Raw genomic sequence first — 24,140 nt, 5'->3', positions numbered from 1 at the left:
ATTCTTTATATATATCTTCATATATATATATATAATATGATTGGTGGATGTGTGGTAAGGTATGGGGGATAATGGAGAGGAGAAATATGTTTGGTGGATGTATAGTCAGGCGTGTGGGAAGGGGATGCCTCTGAGGGCCCATGCTGATGCATCTCTTCCCCCGAGGGACCAGCCACAGGGAGGGCAACAGTATAGTATAGAATAGAGTTTATTCAGGGCATGCAGAGGGGAGTTGAGAGGGTAGTAGAGGCTGACCATGAGCACATGGAGGGGGGTTGGGGAGAGAAGGGGAGAGGTAGAAGAGGACATAATGAGAGCAAAAAGGAGAGGGGGGAGGGGCCAAGCAGTCCCTTTTATAGTAAGTCTGGCACACCTGGCTGTTTCCAGGTAACTGTGAGGCAGAGCCTAGACACAATGCTAACAGATACAGCTGATTTGAGCTTTATCAGTGTAAATGTCAACTCATGCACAGTATAGTTCTTCTGTGCAATAGCTGCTCCTCCCCAACCAGCAGTGGTTCCATTTTACAGAAGATATAAATGGAAAAAAAAATTGGCTCACTTATAGTCAGATAGAAGATGAGCGATTTCAGCAGTCTCTCTTTAAATGTCCCGCCCTCACTCTTCCTTGAACCCATCCAGGAAACACAAGCACAAAGATTTCCAAACCAATACGAACCCTGGAGCGGTCTTGAAGTGCACGATCATAGGCTTCTGGGGTCGACTGAGATTGCATGTTTAAAGACAGTGGTCTTTCATAACAGCGGGCAGAGAGGTCACCATCAGGTCACACATGGCAGATCTGGGAGGAGTGAGGACAGAGAGTAAGTAGAAGTAACCCTGGTTGTTTGCAGCTCGTGTGGTGGATGGTGATTAATTCGGAAATTCAGGACTGATCAACATGCAGAGAGTGATCATCAGTGGGCTGCTTGTCCACAATTGGAACATCTACTTCACATTCCTTATCCAAGGCTCAAGGACCACCTTATACGACAGTGAAATAAATTGGAAGAGCCAGGGGCCTGGCAGGACTGGAATGGAACAGTGTCTTCCTGACATGGCAGGACCACTGCACTCATGGCTGAGCAGTCTCTGTGGCGTCTTCATAGGACATGCACAAGATCAAGTCAGTTAACATTCTGGCATGGAGTGGGCAGGAGTTCATGAGCCTTCAGCCCTAACTGCAGGGCTGTGGATAGTTGATGGCCTCTGTGAGAGTCAGTGTTTTTTAAGCATGTGTTTCCTGGTAGTTGACTATACTTCAGTGGAAGACCTCGAACCCAGGAGTATATGGGCAGCACAAATTCAAATGAATGGGCTATTAAATGAAAAATTAAAAAGAAGGTACGATGTCACGGGTGTGGAGGGAATAGGAAGATAGGGCTAGATTTGAGAGTAGCTGGGCGTGGTGGTGGTGAATATGATCAAAAAACACTGTAAGACATTCTTAATCTTAAAAAGTCTTAAAGTGTTTATACTAATTTATAACACTAACAGTGATACCTTCACATGTTCACCGTTACTTATTTAAAAAAAACCCTGTTGTGTGTATATGCCATGGTCATGTGCCTAAATGTGGGTGCATACATGCTGTCTTCATGTGGTTTCCATTGCTGCGTAAAGATCATGACCAAGAGCAACTTGGGAAAGAAGGGGTTTATTCATTTATTTTTGTTTGTTTTTACATTTTTTCTGATTTTATTGGATATGTTTTATTTACATTTTAAATGCTATACCCTTTCCCAGATTCTCCTCCATATCCCTTATCCCACCCCCCCTGCTTCTATGAGGGTGTTTACCCACTTCCTCCCTGTCCTGATATTCCATACATGGGGGCATTGAGCTTTGGTAGGACCAAGGGCTTCTCCTCCTATTGATATCCAACAAGCCCATCCTCTGCTACATGTGCAGCGGGAGCCATGGGTCTGTCCATGTGTACTCTTTGGATAGGTTTAGTCCCTGGAAGTTCTGGTTGGTTGGAATTGTTGTTCTTATGGGGTTGCAAACCCCTTCAACTCCCTCAATTCTTTCTCTAACTCCTCTATTAAAGACAGAATTCTCAGTTCTATGGTTGGCTGTGAGCATCTGCCTCTGTATTTGTCATGCTCTAGCAGAGCCTCTCAGGAGACAGCTATATTCTGTCAGTATGCACTTCTTGGCATCAGTAATGTGGTCTGGGTTTGGTGGCTGGATCCCTAGGTGGGGCAGTCTCTGGATAGCCTTTCCTTCAGTCTCTGTTCCAAACTTTGTCTCAATATTTCCTCCTAAGAATATTTTTGTTCCCCCTTCTAAGAAGGACTGAAGCATCCACACTTTGGTCATCCTTTGTTTGGCTTGTACTTTCTTTCTTTCTTTTTTTTTTTGGTTTTGGATATTTTTTATTTCTTCAATTTTTTATTGTTAGGAGTGACTGAAATAAAAAATCTAATTGAGTCCCATCATTATTGTCATTATGGAAATGGCTTAAAGAGAAAACTGGTCAGATGAATATCATTGCTTCCCACTTTTCAACTGGTAAGTAGTTGCCATTGACAACAGACAAGCCCAGAGAATCTGTCCAGAATGTTCAAGAATATGGTATATTATACAACATGCCTGTTCTCGGGGAGAACACCTAGGACATAATTATGTGTACTTCTTGATCTCATCATACAAGACAAACACAAAGGCACCACCCATGCCTCTGAGAACATTGGACCATGCGCCCTTGAAAAAGGCCTTGCTTCCTTCATCGCGAGCGATCTTCCGCCAGCAGTCAAGCGTGCCTGTATACATGATATCAGTTCCTCTGCGTCCAGACTGCATCATCATGCGACGGTGAACCGTGTCAAAAGGATAAGAAGTCAGGCCAGGAACAGCAGTGACAGACTGTGCAGTCATCCGGCTGATGAAGATGTGGGTATTCTTGGGATCCGGGAGCATTCCCTGTGCGGTGTCATAGATACCGAAGTAGGCAGCTCGGTAGATGATAATGCCCTGTACTGACACATTAAAGCCTTGGTACAGGCCCTTAATCCCATCAGATTTGTAGATCTTAACCAGGCAGTCACCAAGGCCTTTGAATTCCCTTTCAGCGCCAGCTTTGCCCACATCAGCTGCTAGACGGGTACGGGCAAAATCAAGAGGATACACAAAGCACAAGGATGTGGCCCCAGCACCACCTGATGCCAGGTTCCCTGCAAAATAGCGCCAAAACTGGGTCCTCTTGTCCACACCACCCAGAAAGATCTGCTTGTATTTATCTTTGAAGGCAAAGTTGAGAACCTGAGTGGAGAAATATCTGATGACATTGGCCAGGTTACTGCACCAGAAGGACAGGACTCCCTGTTCCTTGGGGATACGAACCACGCAGTCTATAATGCCCTTGTATTGCTTATGTGCCGTGATTTGCTTGCTGGCATGCTGCACCTGCAGCAGCAGCTTGACCCGCTCGATGGGTGCTACCGCCGTCTTGGAGATGGCTGCGGCCACTCCACCGGCCAAGAAGTCCTTGGCGAAAGACACAGCGGCATCTGTCATGTTGAAAGCAAAAAAAGAAGAGGCAGGCGAGTGGGGGACAGGACAGGCTTGACAACCGGCTTTGACTCCCGGACTCTGGGCTGGCTTGTACTTTCATGTCTCAGTTCCTCCTCAATGGAATTCAGAGCAAGTCCCCAAGCACAGCAAGAATTTGGAAATAGGGACTGAAGCAGAGACCATGGTGGAATGCTGGTTATCAGCTGCCTCTCCATAGATGGTTCCATTTGCTTTTAAATATAATTCAGGAGTACCTGCTGAGGGTTGGGTTTCGATTTCTCACATCAGTCATAATTCAAGACATTACACCCTAGGCTTATCCACAGGCCAATCATTTTCTCAGATTAGAGCCGCTCTTCCCTGATGACACTAGCCTTTGTGAAGCTTACAAAAACCTAACCAGCACACATGTCATGACAACTAGCACACGGAGGCCAGCAGAAAACAGGAATCTGACTACTTAATTATGCATTCATGTATAAAAATAACCACTCACATCTTTATTAATAAAGTTGTCTAATTTCTTTTGTATTGAGCAGTTTGAAATATTATGTATTATGAGTATTAATCTGACATGCAATGTTTGATTTGCATGTATTTCTTCTCATTCTATAGGCTGTTTCTCTAGTCTTCTGATTATTCCTTCTCTTACACAGTTTTTACCTGGTATAATCCCATTCTTTTATTTTTGTGTTTGTAATCTATACCTTTGACATCTTATTTGGAATGTACTATCCTTTGGCTATGATGTTTTTCACCTGTGAAGATTTCCCCTTTAAACTTTCAATCTGAAACACCTATAGATTCAAAGTATTTCCCATTGAAATAGAAAGAGCATTCTTCATAAAATAAAAGAAAAACACATTTGTATGATACTGCCAAAAAATACGAGAGCAACGTTTATCAAAGAAAGAACAAAACTGAAGCCATTACATTATATGACATAAAAATCTGTTACAGAGATATAGTGACCAGAACAACATGACCTAAGCACAGATAAGACACACAGAACAGAGAGAAATAAATTCACACAGTACAGCCAAGGAATCTTTGACAAGTACGCAATAGGGAAATGATTGCATTTTTTAAAATAAAGGACTTTAGAAAAGTGGATATCCATATACAGAAAGAAGAAATTAGACATTTATACTGCCATACAAATACTCAGCTGAAAATGGGAATTATATATTTATATTTAAATCTGAATTTAGATATGTTTAGATATGGAACTCAGAAATTTAAAGTATCAATTTCTCTGAGTATTTTGATTTTTTTTTTTTTTTGAGAATCACCATCTTATTGTTGAAAGGGGAAATAAAATGCTCTAGTAATGACGGAATAACACATACGCTCTTAAGGTCACATCAGTGAATTTTCTGGAGGCTCCAGAGGCCTTGGGCAGGTCTTGGTACTAAAGTATTTTCTTCAGTCACTAATTTCTCACTTTATCTGCTCAGATCAAATGCAGACCTGTTCATTCACACCAAGAAGATCTTCCCAAAGATCCAATCTTACCCGGCTTTTGACCCTATGAATCTTCTCCCAAATCTACCCATGAAGGATTTGATGCTAACCCTGGTCTAGGGTTAGTCTCTAGAGTGTCTGATGTTTCTCCTTCACAGTAGGCATTTCTCTCGATAGCAGCTGTGTCAAACTATTGTGTGCATGGTTCTGAGTTCATGCTTCTGAGAAGTGGTGGGCTATCCAAGAAGGCTAGAGGCTCCTGTCTATGACTGACACAGTCCCAACACAGCATTTCTCCTTCTACACTGTCACCCTTAGGCTGGTGTGGTGACAGCATTTTAAATTGTAGGTTAGAAATGGGGCTAGATCATCCTTAGGGGCTTGGGTATCATCTTTTTACAGGCCCTTTTGCATATTAGCTGTGTCTGCTATTACTCTTTCTTCCTCTTTTGGATGTCTGGGACCAGGCTTCCAGGTTCCTCCCTCTGTCATATACAGACCTGCCCCTCCTTCCCAAGCCTTTTCACTCTTCCCCTGTAGAAGTGACTGATGTTAGAATTGCTATGGGGAGACTAGAAAACAGCAGTTTAGTATTCTCAAACATCTTTCCTATCAGCTATGGCACACACGATGAATTAGCCTCACTCTTTCCCCTTGCATTCCATTTCCTTTATGCAAGGCATTCCCATGACTTTTTCTTTTGCTTTAATTTCTCCTGACTTATAATGCCTCTGAATTAAACATTTTACCAAAGGAGGAGGGAGAGCCTCTTTTCAACTTTGAGAGTAAATTGCAGGATTTAATAATTTAAAGACTCTCGTTTTTTTCTTTTTTCTGTTGGTTGAAGGAATTAAAAAAAAACTTGCTGTAGTTAAATGTCTCAGAAATTGAAATATTCATACACAGAGTCATTTATGATATGATTGTAATGGGTACTTTTAAGCCCGTGGTGTATGATCAGAAGTCTGAGAGGTCACAAGTGTAATTTAAAATCATTAATATTAATGACTCCTTTAGTCATTCAATTTCTTTTAAAATCTCATCAGCATGGAGTTTTCTTTCATCCCCCAACTAATAGGCCATTTCTGCTGGCTGAAGGCTTGACACTGTGTGTACAGTGCTTGCCTTCGTTCCGAAGTGCCACGTGGTTGACAGTTTTGCAGCTCTGTTTCCTCCTGGCCCCTTAAGATTGGCATCCCCAGGAGATGCATCTGAGCTCACCCACAAACATTCCACATCAAAACCTGGACCTTTCCCACATCCCAAGGTGATCTGGGCCAACCCTAGACCAAGAGAAGCACTGGCCAGCCAGCCACACTAGGGCAAAGCCTCCAGAGAGGCAAGTGATCTGGTCAGCGTGTATCTGCAAAGTGATTATAACAATCACACAGGGGACAGAAGTAAATCGTTCTTTTCTATTGTACCTCACTATGTGCTTTAAATTCGTTCTCATTTCTTCACCCAGTTGAAAAGTAGACAGCTGTTTCCCGGGTGTATCTGAGCTGCGCCACATCCGAGCTGTCAGGCCTCGGCATCTGTCAAGCCGGTCAGCTCAGCTCTGGCATAGCTTCAAGTCAGCAGTGCTCTGAGCCACCTGTTAGCACATGCTACATCAGGACACTCCCAAACAATCCTTCCGTTCTTTCCTCCCCCGTCAGCCCTAGTTAAAGCCCACAGCAATTGAAAGCAACAAAAACATTACTTGTGCAGAGCGACTCTCTATGAAGAAAAGCATCTGTAGTGCAGGGTGGAACTAATCTCACCGAGTCTCTTTCCTTCCTCCACACCAGTGAAGACCACAGGAGGGAGAGGGCAGGGAGGGCGACTTATAAAATTTCCTGTGGCCCACTGGGAAAGAGCTCTATCACCAAAGCAAATGTAGGAAATGAAGCAAGGTCTTTCCATGGAGGGCAGCCCCAGCGCTGTCCGGATAACTGAGGATAAGACTAGCTTTGTTCACCCTTCCCACTCTCCCTACTCACTTCTCCATTCAGCCTCCTCTCCCCTAATGCTCTCTCTACCTTGTCAGCATTCCAAGAATGCTTCAGAGCCTCTACTTCATTCTCCACACCCACTCTTTCCTGCACCAGAGTCTTTTGTTCCTTGATTAATTCAGTCACTGGACTTGGTTCAGAATCCTGGCCTGAAGCCCATTCCTTTGATGAAAGGGCCCAGAATACACACAGAGACATTGCACAGGAGAATGGGGCAGAGATTTGGGAAGCGGGCAAGTGAGGCCAGAGACTCACATGCTTGCGATAGGTAGAGGAAGTGTTACTGACAGGCAGATACCAGTCTGAGTGTATGCAACAGGAATTCTGGGTGCATATGTTTCTGGAGTGATAAATTGGATCTGAGCAGAAAAAGAAATGATTTGTTAAGAAATAGCACACTACCAAAGGTTGGGAAGCAGACGGGAACGTTGGATGCTCAAATGCTCTGTGTGAGAGGGTTGGGATGCTTTAAAGTAGTGGTCTTCAACCTTCTCTAATGCTGCAATCCATGGATACAGTTCCTCAAGTGGTGGTGACCCTAACCATAAAATTATTTTGTTGTTATGTTGGAACTATAGTCTCGCTAGCTATGAAATGTAATATAAAGATCTGAATTGTGGGATATTTGATACACAGCTCCAAATGGATCAGGTTCTTCAGATTGAGAACCACCATGTTTCAGGTAGTGTCAAGCCTTGACTTTCTCTGGCAATTGTTCATGAAATGTTTTACTGTTATTTGTCAGGCAGTCTTGGTGTTTATGTGTTGGGGGTTGGGTGTGGTGGGTGGTGGTGGTGGTGGCTGCAGTTCTGCTCTGCCAACTGGCTTCTTTTGCATTCTAATTTTGAACTGACTCTGTCTCAACTTTCCTGCCACACGGCATTGGCCATTATTATGCATTTGATAACTAAAAAGAAGATAGTCATTAGCTACCTTTGAATGTCTACATCCTGTTCATTACTGGTGTAAGAGTTCTGAATCAAGTATCACCAATATCATCATCATCACTATCACCATCACCATCACCATCACCATCACCATGACCATGACCATGACCATGACCATGACCATGACCATCACCATCACCATCACCATCGGCAGCAGCAGCAGCCGAATCACTATTGTCATGGTTACACTGTGAAATGAAGGCTATGGTGTAAGAGAGTTGAAACAATTTCCACAGCTAGAAAACATGCATCTTTGAGTCTCAAATCACTGCTCTTGATACAATAGCCTGTTTCCCTTCTGGTGATCCATCACACAAGCACAACATGAATGCAGACATGTCTAACAACATAGGGAGGTGTGGGTATATTGTCCGGTAGCACAGGGTGGCACTAGGAAAGCCGGCCTGGAAGCAATGGAATGAGTATTTGTTGTGGGCTTAGAGTTGAGGGGTAGGTAGGATACAGAAAGTATGGTCAGGAACCAAATAGGATCCAGGGTGAGTAGACTAGGACTCTGGAAAGTTCCCAGTTGCACACCCTCGGTTCAGGTAGAAGTGACCACTGGAATAAGAGCCGCGGGCTGATACCCAGCAGCTAGCGATGAAGAGTCAGGAGGAGAAGTTTCAGACAAGGACATACAGGGAGCTTATCATCTCATGGCACTTGTGGATTGTGCTGACACGTGGAGCGTTCCCGAAAGAGTTTAGAACTGGCCCCAGAGGCTGGGGTGTGATGGCTTATGAATGTGGATAGACTAAGGAAGCAGTTGAGTTCTCCACTCCAGAATTTCTACCTTAGTCACTGGAGATCTGAGTGGTAATTTCAGAGAGCCCAATTTAAGGCAAGTATGTAAGGGACCCTCCAGGAATCAGGACTCCACGTAGCTCACACTGCTCCGTGAAAGCATCCTGCTCCCTTTCCCTAGGACTTAGGGGAAATACTTCTTTTGCTTAAAAGGCATTTAGTGATGCTTGCCACATGCTTAATAACAATCTGAACTCTGCCCGTGGCCCCAAAACCCTGTCCAATGTGTTCTCAGACCTGCATTCTGCCAGTTTCTCATTCACTCCGTTGGTTGTCAGGGTTACTCAAAGGAGATGTTTGTGTTTGGGCCTGGAAAAATTCTTTCTCAGAGTGGGAGTGTTTTGAATAACACTAGATATTTAGCACCCCTGGCTTTTATTTGTGAAATGCCAGCACTGCCCCCACGCTATCCCATGACACAGGAACATGCCCACACAATTTGAACAATGCAGTAGACTCCTGATTGTGGCTCTCACTCATACCTTGGGTGTACTGTCAAGTTTATTCCCACCTAAAGGCCTATTAATTCACATTAAGTGTTGTTCCTACAAAATTTCTTATTATTTCTTGTTTTATTGGGGTGGAGGGAGCAAGATGGTCTCACTATTCTTTTGCCAAAGAGCATTTCTTCTCCTTCACTTCAAGTGCTTGTGACTTTCTATTTTTTGCCTCAGGTGTTCTCTTTTCAATGGCTTTGAGAGTATTTGAAGGAGAAGTTCTGCTTGAAAGCTACTAATATGCTGTTTGTACTCATTTATATAAAAATAAATGTGAGTGTAGAAGCCTAAAGAATAATTACATCTCCCTCCTGGAAAACACATTTTAATAATGAAAGGAATCTTCACTTCAAGATGAAAGGCAGAGTGTAAAATCATAAATATAAAGCACAACAGTGAACATTCTTTAATCTTAGTCTGTCTCAAAGATAATCAAATCTCTAGAACACCCTGAACAAGTCTCCTGGTATTAAAGTCTGCAGAGGTCAAATCGCAGAGTAGAAGGCCACCCGAATCCTGTTTTACTTATCACTATGATCCAAAAAAACATGATGGGGCTAGTGTAATGGTATATTTTGGGAATCACTTCTAAAGCTTCTGAGCTCTACAGGGATAGAAATAAAGGAATTGCTAGAGTGGCACATGTGACATTCTTGTGACTAAGGAGAAACCTTTTCAGAAGTTTCCTGTTAGAGCACTGGCCAGGTCCAGAGTATGGACCTTTTAGTGTTCATTCACAACACCTTGAGAATAGACTTCCTTAGCTTGGTTCACAGTGCCAATAATTGTTTCTTTTATTATTGACAGCATTCACAAAAACATCGGGATGGGGTTCACTGTGCACATGTCTGGAGATTTGTTGAGAAAGACTGGGGTTTCAAGCCTTCCTCCTCTCAAGTCTCCCAGCAGTATATGCATTTGAGATTTCTTTTTCTGAAAAGAAATTAGTTATAGAACTAATCTCATACAGTTAAACACTACATAGATATTGTTAGATAGTAAAACTGAAGTATAGGTTATACCTAAGTTCTGTTAGCTTGTGAACTGTATGGCACTTCTTTAGAAGGAAAGAATTCCTTTCATCTACAATAAGAGGAGTGTGGAAAACCTCGATAGCATTCGCCATCACAAGATGGCGCTGACTTCCTTTGCGGCAGCCTGGCCCCTCCCTGTAAACAAACTGTGTGGGCATGTGCAAGAGTGTGTTCGAGCCAAGTCTTTGCCCACCCCGGGGCGTGCCAGTGAGATCATGAGTAAGCGACCAATTAGACGCAGCCTTGGGGACTATATTGGGGACAGCTCGCGGGGCCTTGTGGTCTTCCTCTTCAAGATGCAATAAATGCTTTGCTGCAGAAGGATCCTGGTGTTCCGTGTGCGTTCTTGCTGGCGAGACAGTAGCGCGGGACAGAGGAGGTTTGTGTAACGGGCTGCTAGATATCACTCCATTGTGATGGATGAATACAGCAAATGATATACTCCATCATCATGTCCATAAGATTAAAGATTAATCAAATTCCAGGGCCAAGCATGAATTTCCGAGAGCATTCTGAAATAATATGCAAAAGAATGAAAATGTGCATTTTTCTGGAAGGAGAAACCACAGTGCTCATTAGGCCCGCAGACTGCTGCTTCCTAGTTTTCTGAATGGCTGTCCCAAGGTTTCTTCCACAAGCAGTCACTGATTTCCCTGTGCAGCTTATTTTCCTGTGATTTTCTTAAAACCTTTGCTAGTGTATACCTGTTGTAGCCCCTTGACCTCAGTGGATAGTGTTACTGAATCATAATCCTGGAGGTAAACCTTAGAGCGTGGGTGAGGGTGTGGAGCTAGGACGAGAAAATGTACCAAACAGTTGCATTAAAAGCCATATAAATTATTTCTCTATGTGCTTGTGCATGAAATGCTTTATGGTGTACTGGTTTCCATGGCAACTAGTACTTTATATTATCTTACTCTTCTAGGACTTAGTATGTTGATTTGATTACCTTAAGTCCTGATGTGTCTTTGGGAATGGCAAGCTCAAGGGAAAAGAGTTAAGGGCATTTTTGGTATAAGGTCAGAGTTAAAAACAGTTGTTCTTTTTTCAAGAGTCATTCAGAATGAAAAACCAACTCAATTTCTTCCATGTCTGTGCTGAAATTACCAAGAAAGAGTTATATCTGAACTAATGCTATATTTAGAGGTAGATTGAAGTGTTTTAGGGCCTGAGGCTTATACAATTTAGAGCATATATTTAAGAAAGATATTAGATGTTGTGAATTCAGTCATGGCAGGGACCTTTTCAAGGCCTTGAGCAAGTGTTAAGTTACATCGTTAGTACCCCATTCCCAAGAGGAAGAGATCTAACCCTGAAATGTTAACATTGTGAATGTTGTCTATCTTACTTCAGTTTGTAATTACTCTCACCTTTCTGACTACTACTTGGCCAAAAAAATCTATTCAATGTGACTTTGGGGTATTTGTGTCCTAAAAAGATTCATTACCAAGGTGCAGTGCAGGAAAGTCCAATTTTCAAGTTCAAGAAAGATGGCAACTGAGTCTAGAAATTTGAGACGCTCTAACAAGTGTCCTGGCTTGGGAGGAAAAGACAGAACTGAGACTTTGCTCTGTAATGCAAGCCTTTGTTTCTAGGAGGACGACTATGTCACAATTGTTGACTCTGAAGCAAAACCGTTTGATGCTTGAATCTCTTCAATCTCTAGAAAACATGGAAATTTCATTCTTGTGGTTCAAGTTTGGTGCTTGATGAACCCTGCAAGGACTTTGTTGTACTTTACAGGTACTAGGAAACACTGGCTGACAGAATCACTTGGGGAAATTGATTTGTGTTAATAGGCATGAGACTGGTGTCTGATCTGGAGACTGACAAGTAAATTCCCTTCCTCAGAAGGAATATGAATCATAAAATCCCCCGAGAGCCTGGATAGAATGAAAAGGTAGAAAAAGGCAGAAATTGATTTTGGCCAACTGAACTTGGTTGACCTGTGTCCTTGTACTGGGACTTACTTGTGTGTCCCTTTTGATTCTCAGGTCTTTAGTCTTACATTAGAGTTAGAGCATGACTTTATAAGGTCAGCAACTTGGAGGTGATAGATGTGGAACTTATCAGCTTCCATACTCTCAGAAAACCATTAACCACACACCAACTACATCTCTGACTGTCATTCTATTTTTTTTTTTCTGGAGAACTCTGTCTTGTTTTCAACTTGGTATAAGTTAAAGTTATCTGGAAATAGAAACCCCAATTGAGAACACACTTCCATTAGACTTCTTGTAGACAAGTCTGAAATACATCTTTTCTTTTCTTGTTTAAAATCAAGATTTAAAAATTTATGCACACTAGTCTTTTGTTTGTGTATATGTATGTATGCTATGTGTGTGCCTGGAGATCAGAAGAGGCCAGCAGATCTCTGCAAGTAAGAAAATTAACAGTGGTTGTAATTCACTATGTAGGTGTTGGGAACCAAACCCAAGTTCTCTGCAATAGCATCATGTTCTCATAAACACTGAGTCAAGTCTCCAGCCCCAGGCATTTTCTTAATGAATAATGATATTCCCCTCTTTCCTCGGTAGATGGTACTGGGTAGTATAAGAAAGCAAACGGAGCAAGTCATGGGAAACAAATGAGTTAGTAGAATTCCTTCCTTCGGGTTCATACCCTGACTGTTCTTCATAGTGAACTATTAACTATGAGTAGAAATAAACCCTTTCCTCCCAAGTTGCTTTTGGTCATGGTGTTTTATTACTAAAATAGAAACCTAACTAGGACAAGCCCCACATCATACACTGACAAACGATTTCTTTCTTGAAACTCTTCCCTGCCATTGTTCTTTGGTTGTAGTTGGGCTGGGAGATTTTCTTCCTCAAAGGGGCCTTTTAGTTGTAACTTTGGGCTCTTCTTCCTCTATATATCATTTAAATATTAGTTAATATCATTGCCTTCTCACTTTAGATCTTGATACTAATGACTGTGAATATTTGCTCTCATCTTTAACACTCAACCATGGGCACAAGAACTCTATTGGAAATATTCACCTTCTACTGCAATTAGGATAATCTGTCAATACCTATATCATCTTCCATCCACCCAAATTCTCTGCTCACAGCCTGGCTTTGGTTTTGTCTTTTCATTCTCGATGAGAGTTTTATTGAGCTAATAAGTTAGGGACATAAGAATAGTAATGATTCTTTTCTATGTAAGTGTTTTAATATACTTGTGTTACATGCTCAAATCTCAATGTATCTAATGCCAAAGTTCTCATTTTTCTTCAGAAATTGATATTGTAGCCCTTTAACTAATTCACTTCCTTCCTGCCTTAGCTTTTTAACGTATTTTCCACAAGACAACAGATCTTTCCAAACAGAACTCTGTTTCATTCCTGTGAGTAAAATCCACTCATGGCTCTTCATGGGCTCAGGACTGTGTTCCAAACTTTTATGGCATATAATGTTTGTCCTGGATGATTGACTTCTGTGTTTTCAGTGACTCCTTGTGCACGCTCAGCATGTTGGAATCCATTAGGGCCCCAAATATTCATGTTTTCTTTAACCTTTCAAGTAAGCATTTCTAATAAGAATAGGATAGCCAACACTTTCTGTATGCCTGGGATTTTCTGATTCAACTTGTGTGTCTCCACCATCACTCCAAACCCTCCCTGCATGCCCAGGAAAGCCAAAATGGGTTACCACTCTAGGTTCAAAATAGCTTTTCTGCTCTAGCTATCCCACCTTGTTTCCCGAGGATCTGTTTAAGCTGGCTTCTCCTAAAACTCATCTTCTGATTTATGCTTTTTACTCACTCTAGGTTGAAACATATTTCTTTAAATTTTTATTTTATGTTCATTGATACATACACAGCCTGTATGTTGCTTTCTGTGTGTGTGTTTGTGTGTGTGTGTGTGTGTGTGTTAATACATTGGAATTGGAGCTAAAGACAGGTGTGAGCTGCTACGTGGTTGCTGGGAATTGAACCAGGACCCTCTGGGAGAGTAGCCAGTGTTCTTAACTGCTGAGTAATCTCTCTGGCCTCCGTAAAGTATCAATACAGCTGACATTTTGTTGGGGCTGTTCTTGTATTTGTTTTTTGAGACAACATCTTTGTGAAGCTGTGATCATCCTGAAACTTGCTCTATAGGCCATGCAGACCCCAAACTCAAAGACATCCACCTGCCTCTGCTGGGATTAAAGGCACACACCTTCACCACCACCCAGTCTGAAACATGTGTTTGTTTATGCTTCAGAAGAAAGAGCGGCTACATCTGACCCTCGTGTAATTTTGCCATACTTTGTGCTTTCCCAGGAGAGAGGCCAAGTTTTGTTCCCCCACACAGCTCTTCATTTCAAACACATCTGGCACAGTTTAGCACATTACAGACCACCAATTGCTGTTTGCTGTACAATACTAGAAAACCCCAGAACATCTATCTTAACTTTCAGTGAGCATGATTACCATTATGATGAGTTGATTAGCACTTCCAAAACTTTCACTGTTTCCACCTTTGTAATGAGATGTCTCCTTTCACCTCATCTACTATTGTTATTTAACCCAAAACAGTGATTATTTTTCTTACTATTATAGTGGATGCCATTTAACATGTTTAACATGTGAGCACCTCCTTCATGCTTTTCCTATCTTAAAAGATTCAGAGATATCTGGGAGAGTTAAACATCTTTTCGAATAGGATTTCTTAAAATTTTTTATAAGTCCCCATGCTATGAAAACTATGTCTAAAAGCAAAGAAGTTTGATTTCTGTTTGCCAGAAGTTTATAATCCAAGCGGCAAGGCAGGCACATAGAATTAAGTACAGAATGTTTTCTTAAGGATTTCAGGGACAGGAAGGCCTGCAGAATAGAGAACAAATCACAGTTATATAATCTAATGACCAGAATTCCCCACCTAAAGAGCACAGAATGTTTAGTTGTTAGAAATAGCTAGAGCCGAAGTATTGAATTTGTTAGCCACAACACACAACCCAAAGAAGGCTTGATATTTGAAGCGCAAAATCTCAATCTCATTTTCTTTCAGTGATAATTTTTTTATCTGCACTGATCTTAATTTTTAAGAAGTTTCCATTGCCCATCATGCCTTTACAATAAATCCTGTTTTTGTTATTGACATAATCTCATTTATCAGAGAATGCTGATAATATTTAAATGTGCTCTTACCACCCCGCATGGCATCTCTCCTACCTTTTTAAAATTACTATTTCTAGCCGAGAATTTTCTCACACGCTTGTCACACTTGACTGTTTAGTTATACATTAGAGGCACTGGGAGGTCTATGGGTAGCTGGGAACCCAGAGGTTCTCTCTGCTAATGACTTTTCCAGGTTGATCATGTCCTCTCCAGCTGCTGCCAATGCAATGGGTTTAAGCAGTAAGACTTGTGGGGGCGATTAGACCACAAGCTCTCCTCTTTCTCTGCTCTGGGAGATCCAAGTCTCTGTAGAAAGGCTTCATGCATCAACTGGTTCTCATGATCCTCCATGGTCCAGCATGTGAGAGCACAGGCCCGTTCCCCCATCAGAACACTCCCAGTGAACCCAGACTTCCAGAACTGTGAGAGACTTATATTCTGTTCCTTATAACTATCCAGCATTGAGGTTTTGCAAAAGAGGCTTCCAAAGGGATATGCAAAAGTGATCCAGTTTTTCTTTCTTTCTTTTTTTTTTTTTTTTCGGGAGCTCTCAGTGTTTTGCAGTGTGTTTTCTTTGGCATTATTGGATGGTTTCTGGGGATGAATTCTCTTAACATTCTGTTCTAAGATGGAATCTATGCCCCTCTGTTCTATGCCAGGGGAGTGGAGGAGACAGCTGGGAGCTACTGTTGTTTGGAATTTGTCAGGCACTTCTGTTCTGAGTTCAGTTTCCCCACCCTTGTAAATGCATCCTCAAGTCTGTTGTATACTTCTGGGTCTTCTGCGGTGTTTACGTTCACGTTCTCCAGGGAGTAAACACCTTGTTTGTCAGGGATGGGAGAGCAGCTAGTGAGGAGGGAAGATAACCTTCACGCTGTGTGGGGGTTGTTAGGAAAGGCCTGGAGTTCTGGTCCTTCACCAGTAAATACAGTATATAGTCAATGATAGAGTAGACTGGAAGACTCCCTCTTTAGCGATTTTAGGAAAAGATTTAAATGCAAATCCCACAGCTCAGTCCAGTTTCAGCTTAGTCGTCCATGGTTTCAGTTCCCCACAGTCAGCTGCTGTTGACATTAGGAAGGAGATTACAGATGTAATTTGTTATAAGTCCAGGGTATTAACATGTGGGGCACTTTGACAGAAAGGTCTTGTATGTCCTTGTTCTCTACAAACAAACAAACAAACAAATCTTCAGGCTTTGTCTATTTTGTTTTCTGTTCTCTAATCTTTTCCTCTCCATGTCCTACTTGAATTACCCTCGAGGCTCCCCAGTTCCAGCAAAAAGAGACCACCTCTTCTCTTTCATTGTAGCCAGACCCCAGCCTCAGCCTGTTCTCCATCCATCACTGTGATGGTGTCATAGCAACAGGCATACTTCTAATCTCAGAACAGAAGTTGTTAGAAACCATCCAAGCTTCTGAAATTTACAGGTCTGTGAGTCACTTGGATTATATATATAAAAAATAATTTACCGGGCTAGAAACATTATGCAGTGGTAGAGCATTTGTCTAGTATGTATGAGGTCCTGGGTTCAAACTACCTGACTGAAACATCAATCAGCCAGCCAATCAGTTAATTAATCAGTCACTCATCAATCAATGAATAAATCAACCAATCAATCAATCGAACAAAAGACCCTCAGTGTTTACTATTTTATCTCAGAGCAAAGGCCCAGGTATTTTAGTGTGTCCCTGAAAACATCTGTGCTATTTCATTTATTAACGATTGCTCCCCAGAGGGTAATGTAAGTGAATAGTCCCGAGAATGGCTGATGCTCCTTCCCCAGAAGATTCTATTATTTCTCTAGAAATTTGCCCATCAGAAATCCAGCCAAAACCTGCTATCACTTACCATGCTTTCCTCCTCCCAAAAGTTTAGTGAAGTGCTTTAACACTGACTACGGATTCATTCATCAGAAGGCAGACTATTAAAATCCAGGCATAAATACAGTTTGCATATCACAGAAGTCATGCAAATGAAAAAATGCTCTGCAAGAGCAGATAGTAATTTTCCAATTAAATGTGACCAATATGGCGCTTTTTGATATCTTTGTCAGTATTCAAAACTCTCAGATGCTCATACCTACCTATGTTCTATGGGGTCACTGCTTTTAAACACAGGCACCAGGCAAGACATTCCTACCCGACTTGGAGAATGCATGCTTTGACTCTTTCCTATTTGTACAATTATGGAGATTTCACTCCATTTAACACTTTTATGTTTATGTACATAAATATTTATGGGAAAATAGAGTTGAGTATTAAAAAAATTGTCACCCAGCTTCCTTGACTTCATCAGGCTGTTTGTGCAAGGGTATTTCACAAGCACACAAGTTACAAATCAAAGGGATGTGACACCCTCTTATATTATCAGGCAACATGGAGAAGGAAAAAATGAAATGGAGTTTGTGATTTTTATTACTCAAGGTGACAAGTTAATGTGTGGGTGATGGTGTGCAGTTCCCAAATGAGATTCGCCATGTCCCTGGAACTGTGTAAATTGTCCAAAGAGAGGAGAGTGCCCATGCCACAGAACGATTCACTAGCTCTCTCGAGAAAGTTAGATTGGAAACTTAAAGCCCACAATTGTTTGTAGGCAGTAAAATGTGTGATGTGGAGAGTGGGAAGAAACTGTAGCTGCATGAGGAATTTTAATGACCTAAAGTTTCTTTTCTTCTTATTAATTTAGCACAGGGAGGGCAGCGAGACAGGGAAGCCATCAATCTTGCAGATGTCTTTTTCCTTTACACAGGGCAATGAATGGCTGATTTGGCACAGCATTAAAGAGCAGGAAGCCAAAAAATAGAATCAAGTAAAAATGATTTTATAGTTGTTATTCTTCCTGAGAATATCTGTGCTCCCAGAAGCACATGTCATAGTCAAGAAAATGCCATTGGAAATTCAGGGCCCTGCACGGAGGGGCCGTTGGTCATTCGGAAAGATGTGCGATTGAGTGCGACAGACATCTCTAGGGATGCTCTAAGACCTATCACAATTCAAGGCTGAGCCCCTCCTGTTTGCTCATAAGACAGGTGAGTTAAGTTTCTTACTGGTTACAAAGGGCCAGGGAGAAAAATGGGTTCCATGAAGCCATCGATTCATTATTATCTCTTTTCATACCAGAGATATGAATCAGATATCAGAGGAGAATCACTCTCCCAGATAGGACTACCACGTCCTTTTCTGTCTACATATTGGAAGGTCCCTGTCCTGATTAGCTGGTATGAATAGAAATGGTATAAACTTAAAACACTCGTCTGACTAAATGAGGCAAATATTTCTGCTGTGGTCCAGTAAGTGGCTTCTTTCTTTTTTCCTTCCTTCCTTCCTTCCTTCCTTCCTTCCTTCCTTCCTTCCTTCCTTCCTGCCTGCCTTTCTTTTTTCTCCATTTCTTTCCTAAGTTAATTTTATATGTAATTTAATTATATATATATGTGTGTGTGTGTGTGTGTGTGTGTGCCTGGTTCCCAAGAAGGGCAGAAAAGGGAACCACATCCACTAGAACTGGAGTTGAAGGTGGTTGTTGGCTGCCAGTGGCTGCCAGAAGGTGCTGAGAATTGAACCTTGGCCATCTACAAGGGTATCGAGTGTTCATAACCATGGAGAGATTGTTTTAGACCTATATTCCATTTTTATGTGCCAATTTCAACTTATATCTTATGGAGAAAAATAGGTTTGGACCTTGTAATCCTGTATTTTCTTTAGTTGCATTCTAAGGGGTTGGAAAATTGCTTTAAAATTATTGTTAAATCTCAAGATTGAGGGTTGCATGTTTTTATCCTTAATGTGGGGGATCCCTTATTTAAACTGCTTCTTAGTTTTTTACTTTCACATTTCAAAAGGAAATTTTTGGGGTCTCTTTGGAAGAGTTCAAAATAGACACTGATTATAAGCTTGTGGTGGACATGGTCCAGTCACCCGAGTTTTAAAATAATATGGCATTACTGCATTCTCCACAGTGAAAACAGTGCGTACCTCACCAGGTTCTGTTTTCACACATTTAAAAATGATTTGGCTATGAAAGATAAAACCCACAGGCATTTACCTTTCTATGAAGTTAGAGACCAAAATGGCCTTAAAAGGAACACTCAACTAGATCCAGGAACTCCTGTTTTACATCAAACGCCATGTCAGGCATTGGGGAGAAAACAAGCCAGTGTTAGACTGTACAGAGAAGTAAAGACACTCACGAAGCAACTCAGGCAACGATGATAAATAGGTGCTGTGACAGAGAATTCTAGTCCCTTTCTTGAGTGTCAATTGATGTCTGATCCAGTTCATCTCATCTGCCAAAGGAAATGTTTATGCATGGTGAAATGCCACCTCTCCACACCACTAGAAATGACCGTTTATCAAATTGTTACTTACTTAGATAATTTTACTAGCTGCTGTCCAACAGATGATATTCAGGGTCAGCAAGAATGTTTTAGCAGCGTGCCTTTGACTTATACGTTCTGATACTTATAATGTTAAGTGTCCTCAGTGGCCTGTGCCTTCTGGTCTTTCATTGAAGAACTAGACAGTTGATTTTTATGGGCCTTAGCAGTAATGCAAGTCCTCATAGTCAATAACCTTTTTAGAGCCTTTTCTCACCCCATTCAACTCTAACAAAAATATTTGTTGGATCAAAATTGAATTGTTTCTAAATTTTTCTGAAAATAGCAATATTCTTGATTTTTTTTTGAAATCTCAAAGTTGATTTTTTAAAATTTGTCTTAGATGTGGTTTTAGCTATATCTTTTTTAATCGCTCGAAAGTAATGACACAGAACAACAACAGGATATCCAAGAGGACTCCCAGTGAGGATCCAGTACTGAAAGGGTAGACGCCATAATCCTGAAACCACACCAATAACTCATTGCAATGGACATTTGCAAATAAAGCTTTTGGGTAAAAGCGTATTGTACTGTGTGATACGCCATGACACACTACAGCTCTCACAGTGCAATGCCTTTATTTCTTCTTATTATCTTATTTTTGTTTTCTTTGGGGAAGAGGCTGCATAGGGGAAGGTGGATATGGAGGAATGGGGAGGTGAGGGGGATTGGGGTGTATAAGGTGAAATTCACAAAGAATCAACAAAAAGTTAAAATGAAAAGTACAAATTAGTTACATATTGCAGTCCAGAAGGACCCGGGGTTTCAGACCTCTGCTGCAGAAGCTAGGGTGTCTCACACACTTTCCTATGTGGCTGCAGAAGCTAGGGTGTCTCACACACTTTCCTATGTGGCTGCAGAAGCTAGGGTGTCTCACACACTTTCCTATGTGGCTGCAGAAGCTAGGGTGTCTCACACACTTTCCTATGTGGCTGCAGAAGCTAGGGTGTCTCACACACTTTCCTATGTGGCTTGTGTCTGCTCTGTGTTACCTAGGGCATTCAGAGTTGAAACTAATGCCTGAAAGCCACACCCAGATTCTCTCCATTTTCACATTCCTCTGACCCACAAGTATCTTCTTTAGCTCTTCACACTCTGACCTTCAGTTTCCCATCTTGCTCTTTTAGGAGCTGACATCCTTGGAGTTGCTATAGAAACCCTAGAGAATCCATTTCCTCCAGTTCTTCCACACCTCTCAGTAACATGTGCTATGTCTACTTGCCCAACCTTTTCGTCACATAAACTAGGGACTCCTGTATGTACTGCCACCACAGAGATCAGATAATATTGACTACTTAATCAGAGGGCGGGCACCACAGTGAAAGGGACTACAGGAATAGAAAGAAATCACTGAATAGTGTCTGAAGCTTTCTTCAGCTGTGCAAAGCGTGCGTCTCTTTAGTTAAAAGCACATGAAGCTTGGGTAAGGGTAAGTGAATAACCTGAAATAATAGTTTTGTGATCGTGGGTGGTAATATTATTTAACTTACATTCTTGATACAGAGTTTATCTGCACAATGTCCTAAGTCCTTTTGAGTCTTACAGAATGGGTCTCCTGAGTAAATTGCCTTACTCTCCTGAATAGAGCAGAAGCAGGTTACTCATTTTAACTGTAAAGAGATGACGAGTACTATATCTCCATGGGGAATGTTTAAAAATACATAAAGCAAAATTACATCCCCTAAGTACACTGAGTCCAAGAGCAGGCAGTCAGCCTGCCAAGTTTTGCTTTGCCTTGGAGAATTAGAATAATTATTGTAAGCTCAGACAAAGCTAGGTTTCTCTTGCAGGTAGATTTTTGATGATTTCATCCTAGACTCTGGCTCAAAAGTCCTTTATTGATGGAGCTAAAGAACATTGCTGCACTGTGGCCAGAGGGGGGCGCCAGATCATCATGATTGATAGAAAGGCTTAGCCGAGTTCTGCAGTCTACTGTGAGCATTTGGATGAAAACACATTGAAATTTCTCTGTTTACCAACTCTAACCCCAGTAGCTCTCACCCAGCGGCAGAGGCCCTGGGAGTGTTCAGCTAAGGAGGACGCCACAGTTGGCAGGATCTGTTTGTAAACATTGGCATGAAGGCTCTGTATTGTGGGATACCGTTCAGCTGACTGCTTGGGTGGGCAGGGGTGGGTCTTTTTATCTGCTCAAGATGGAAAAGTTGTTTGCTGTTTTCCAGATTTTATTATGATGTTGATGACGAAAGGGGCACACTTTTTAATGCTCTTATGAGTGGCCTTTATTTTTAGTGTTTGCTATATTTCTTAAAGAGGTTTCCAATTTAAAGATGCCTTTCAAAATGATCCCATCACAATCCTAGGCCATCTAGTCCTGAATCAGTCGATGACTCACCTTGGATGGTAATTACTCTTCCGTGCCATCTGCAACTTGCTGATATGTTTTGATTTACAATGAGTTTATTTGGGGGCAGTGGATGAGGGCAGATATCAAAGGCTAGAATTTTTCCTGGACCTAGATAAGATCGAGAAGAAATGACAGTAATATCACGTGAGATGTAAAAGAGTTATTTTAAGCACAATTTAGAATCTGGTCAAGGATTTCCTAAGTACTTGAGAATAGGTACTTAAAGGTAAGATAGACCTCTGTGCCAGTCCTATGAGATTTTTATTTTACCAGGGACACTTCTTAACAGGTGATCTTAATATGGGAATATATTCATGTTTGGTTCTTGTGCCCGGTTTCCATCCAATGTTTTAGGATGTATGTGATCTCTTATGGTGATAAAAACCTTTACAAGGAAAATTCTACCACAACCTTATACAAAGAGCATATTCCAGTAAACTCCAGCATAATTTATTTAACACAGATTTATATAGCACTTACTATGTGCCATGGACTCTTTTAAACACATGTAAATATTAGCTGACTTAATCCTCATTATAACGTGAGAATACTGGTGGAATTTCAATTAAGTGATGTGAGGAAAAGCCTATAGCCCAGTGCTTGAGATTATGAATCCTTCAATAAATATTTGGTGAAAGAAAGAATACCCGAGAGTGACTCAATCAATCAGCCTGTCTTGTTTGTCTATCAGAAAAGCAAACAACACACCAGGATGTGATATTGAGCGGTTTAATATATTCAGAGAAACTGGAAACACTGGTATTCTTCTTTTACAGCTGTGTTCAGTTGATACCAAGGTGCCCTAAATAAATCTGCCTCTTGAAAAATCTTGTTTATATTATTAGCTTAGATCATTAAATATCATAGTATTTACCATCTTCAGTGACCGGGAGATGGCTGAATTTAATCTATTTTTAATATTTGGTTCATTGAATCTAAATTTTCATTTTGTCATTATTTAAGGTTTGGGCCAAAAAGTATTATTGGTCCTGATTAAAACATTAAGATTTATTGAAATTTTCCCCTTATAATTTGAATTGTATCTTCTTGCTCTAATCTGAAAAATTTGTATTATGTTAATTAGTCATTAGAAATTAGTAAATGAGTGTTTATTATTTTGTATTGCTTTGTCATGATTAAAAATACCCACTTTTACTTGTAAAAGTTCAAGTCTAAGTGGATGAAGAACCTCTATATAAAACCAGATACACTAAAATTAATAGAAGAGAATGTGGGGAAGAGGCTCGAACACATAGGCACAGGGGAAATTTTCCTGAGCAGAACACCAATGGCTGATGCTCTAAGACCAAGAATCAACAAATGGGACTTCATAAAATTGCAAAGCTTTTGTAAGGCAAAGGACACTGTCAATAGGACAAAATGGCAACCAACAGATTGAGGAAAATCTTTACCAATCCTACATCTGATAGAGAGCTACTATCCAATATATACAAATAACTCAAGAAATTAGACTCGACAGAATCAAATAACCCTATTAAAAATGGGGCAGAGAGCTAAACAAAGAATTCTCAATTGAGGAATATCAAATGGCCATGAAGCACCTAAAGAAATGTTCAATGTCCTTAGCCACTAGGGAAATGAGAATCAAAACAACCCTGAGATTCCACCTCACACCAGGCAGAATGGCTAAGGTAAAAAATCTCAGGTGATAGCAGATGCTGGCAAGGATGTGGAGAAAGAGGAACACTCCTCTACTGTTGGTGCGTTGGTTGTAAGCTGGTACAAGCACAGTGGAAATCAGTCTGGCAGTTCCTCAAAAAATTGGACATAGTACTACCTGAGGATTCAACCATATCACCTCTGGACATATACTCAAAAGATGCTCCAACATACAACAAGGACACACACTCCACTATGTTTATAGCAGCCTTATTTATAATAGCCAGAAGCTGGAAAGAACCCATATGTTTTTCAACAACAGAATGGATACAGAAAATGTGGTGCATTTACACAAGGGAGTACTACTCAGCTATTAAAAACAATGACTTCGAGCCTTGACTGCGTCCGTCCCGGCTCCGGACTCC

The 24,140-nt window shown here is 41.2% G+C and overlaps 1 protein-coding gene across 1 annotated transcript; it reads right to left on the bottom strand.

The window, feature by feature from the left end:
• Nucleotides 1-2,551: 2,551 nt before the first annotated feature.
• On the bottom strand, nt 2,552-3,518 carry LOC308422283 (ADP/ATP translocase 2-like; the record flags this gene model as incomplete). The annotated part of the gene is made up of 1 exon (XM_080918807.1): nt 2,552-3,518. The coding sequence occupies one exon, from the start codon at nt 3,516-3,518 to the stop codon at nt 2,625-2,627; it is 894 nt and encodes a 297-aa protein (XP_080774933.1). The 3' UTR covers nt 2,552-2,624.
• Nucleotides 3,519-24,140: the final 20,622 nt, after the last annotated feature.

The sequence above is a fragment of the Micromys minutus genome (assembly GCF_963924665.1).
Source record: "Micromys minutus genome assembly, chromosome: 7".
NCBI classification, from domain to species: Eukaryota; Metazoa; Chordata; class Mammalia; order Rodentia; family Muridae; genus Micromys; species Micromys minutus.
Note: the sequence above shows the minus strand (reverse complement) of the source record. Positions and strands in the feature narration are given on the sequence as shown.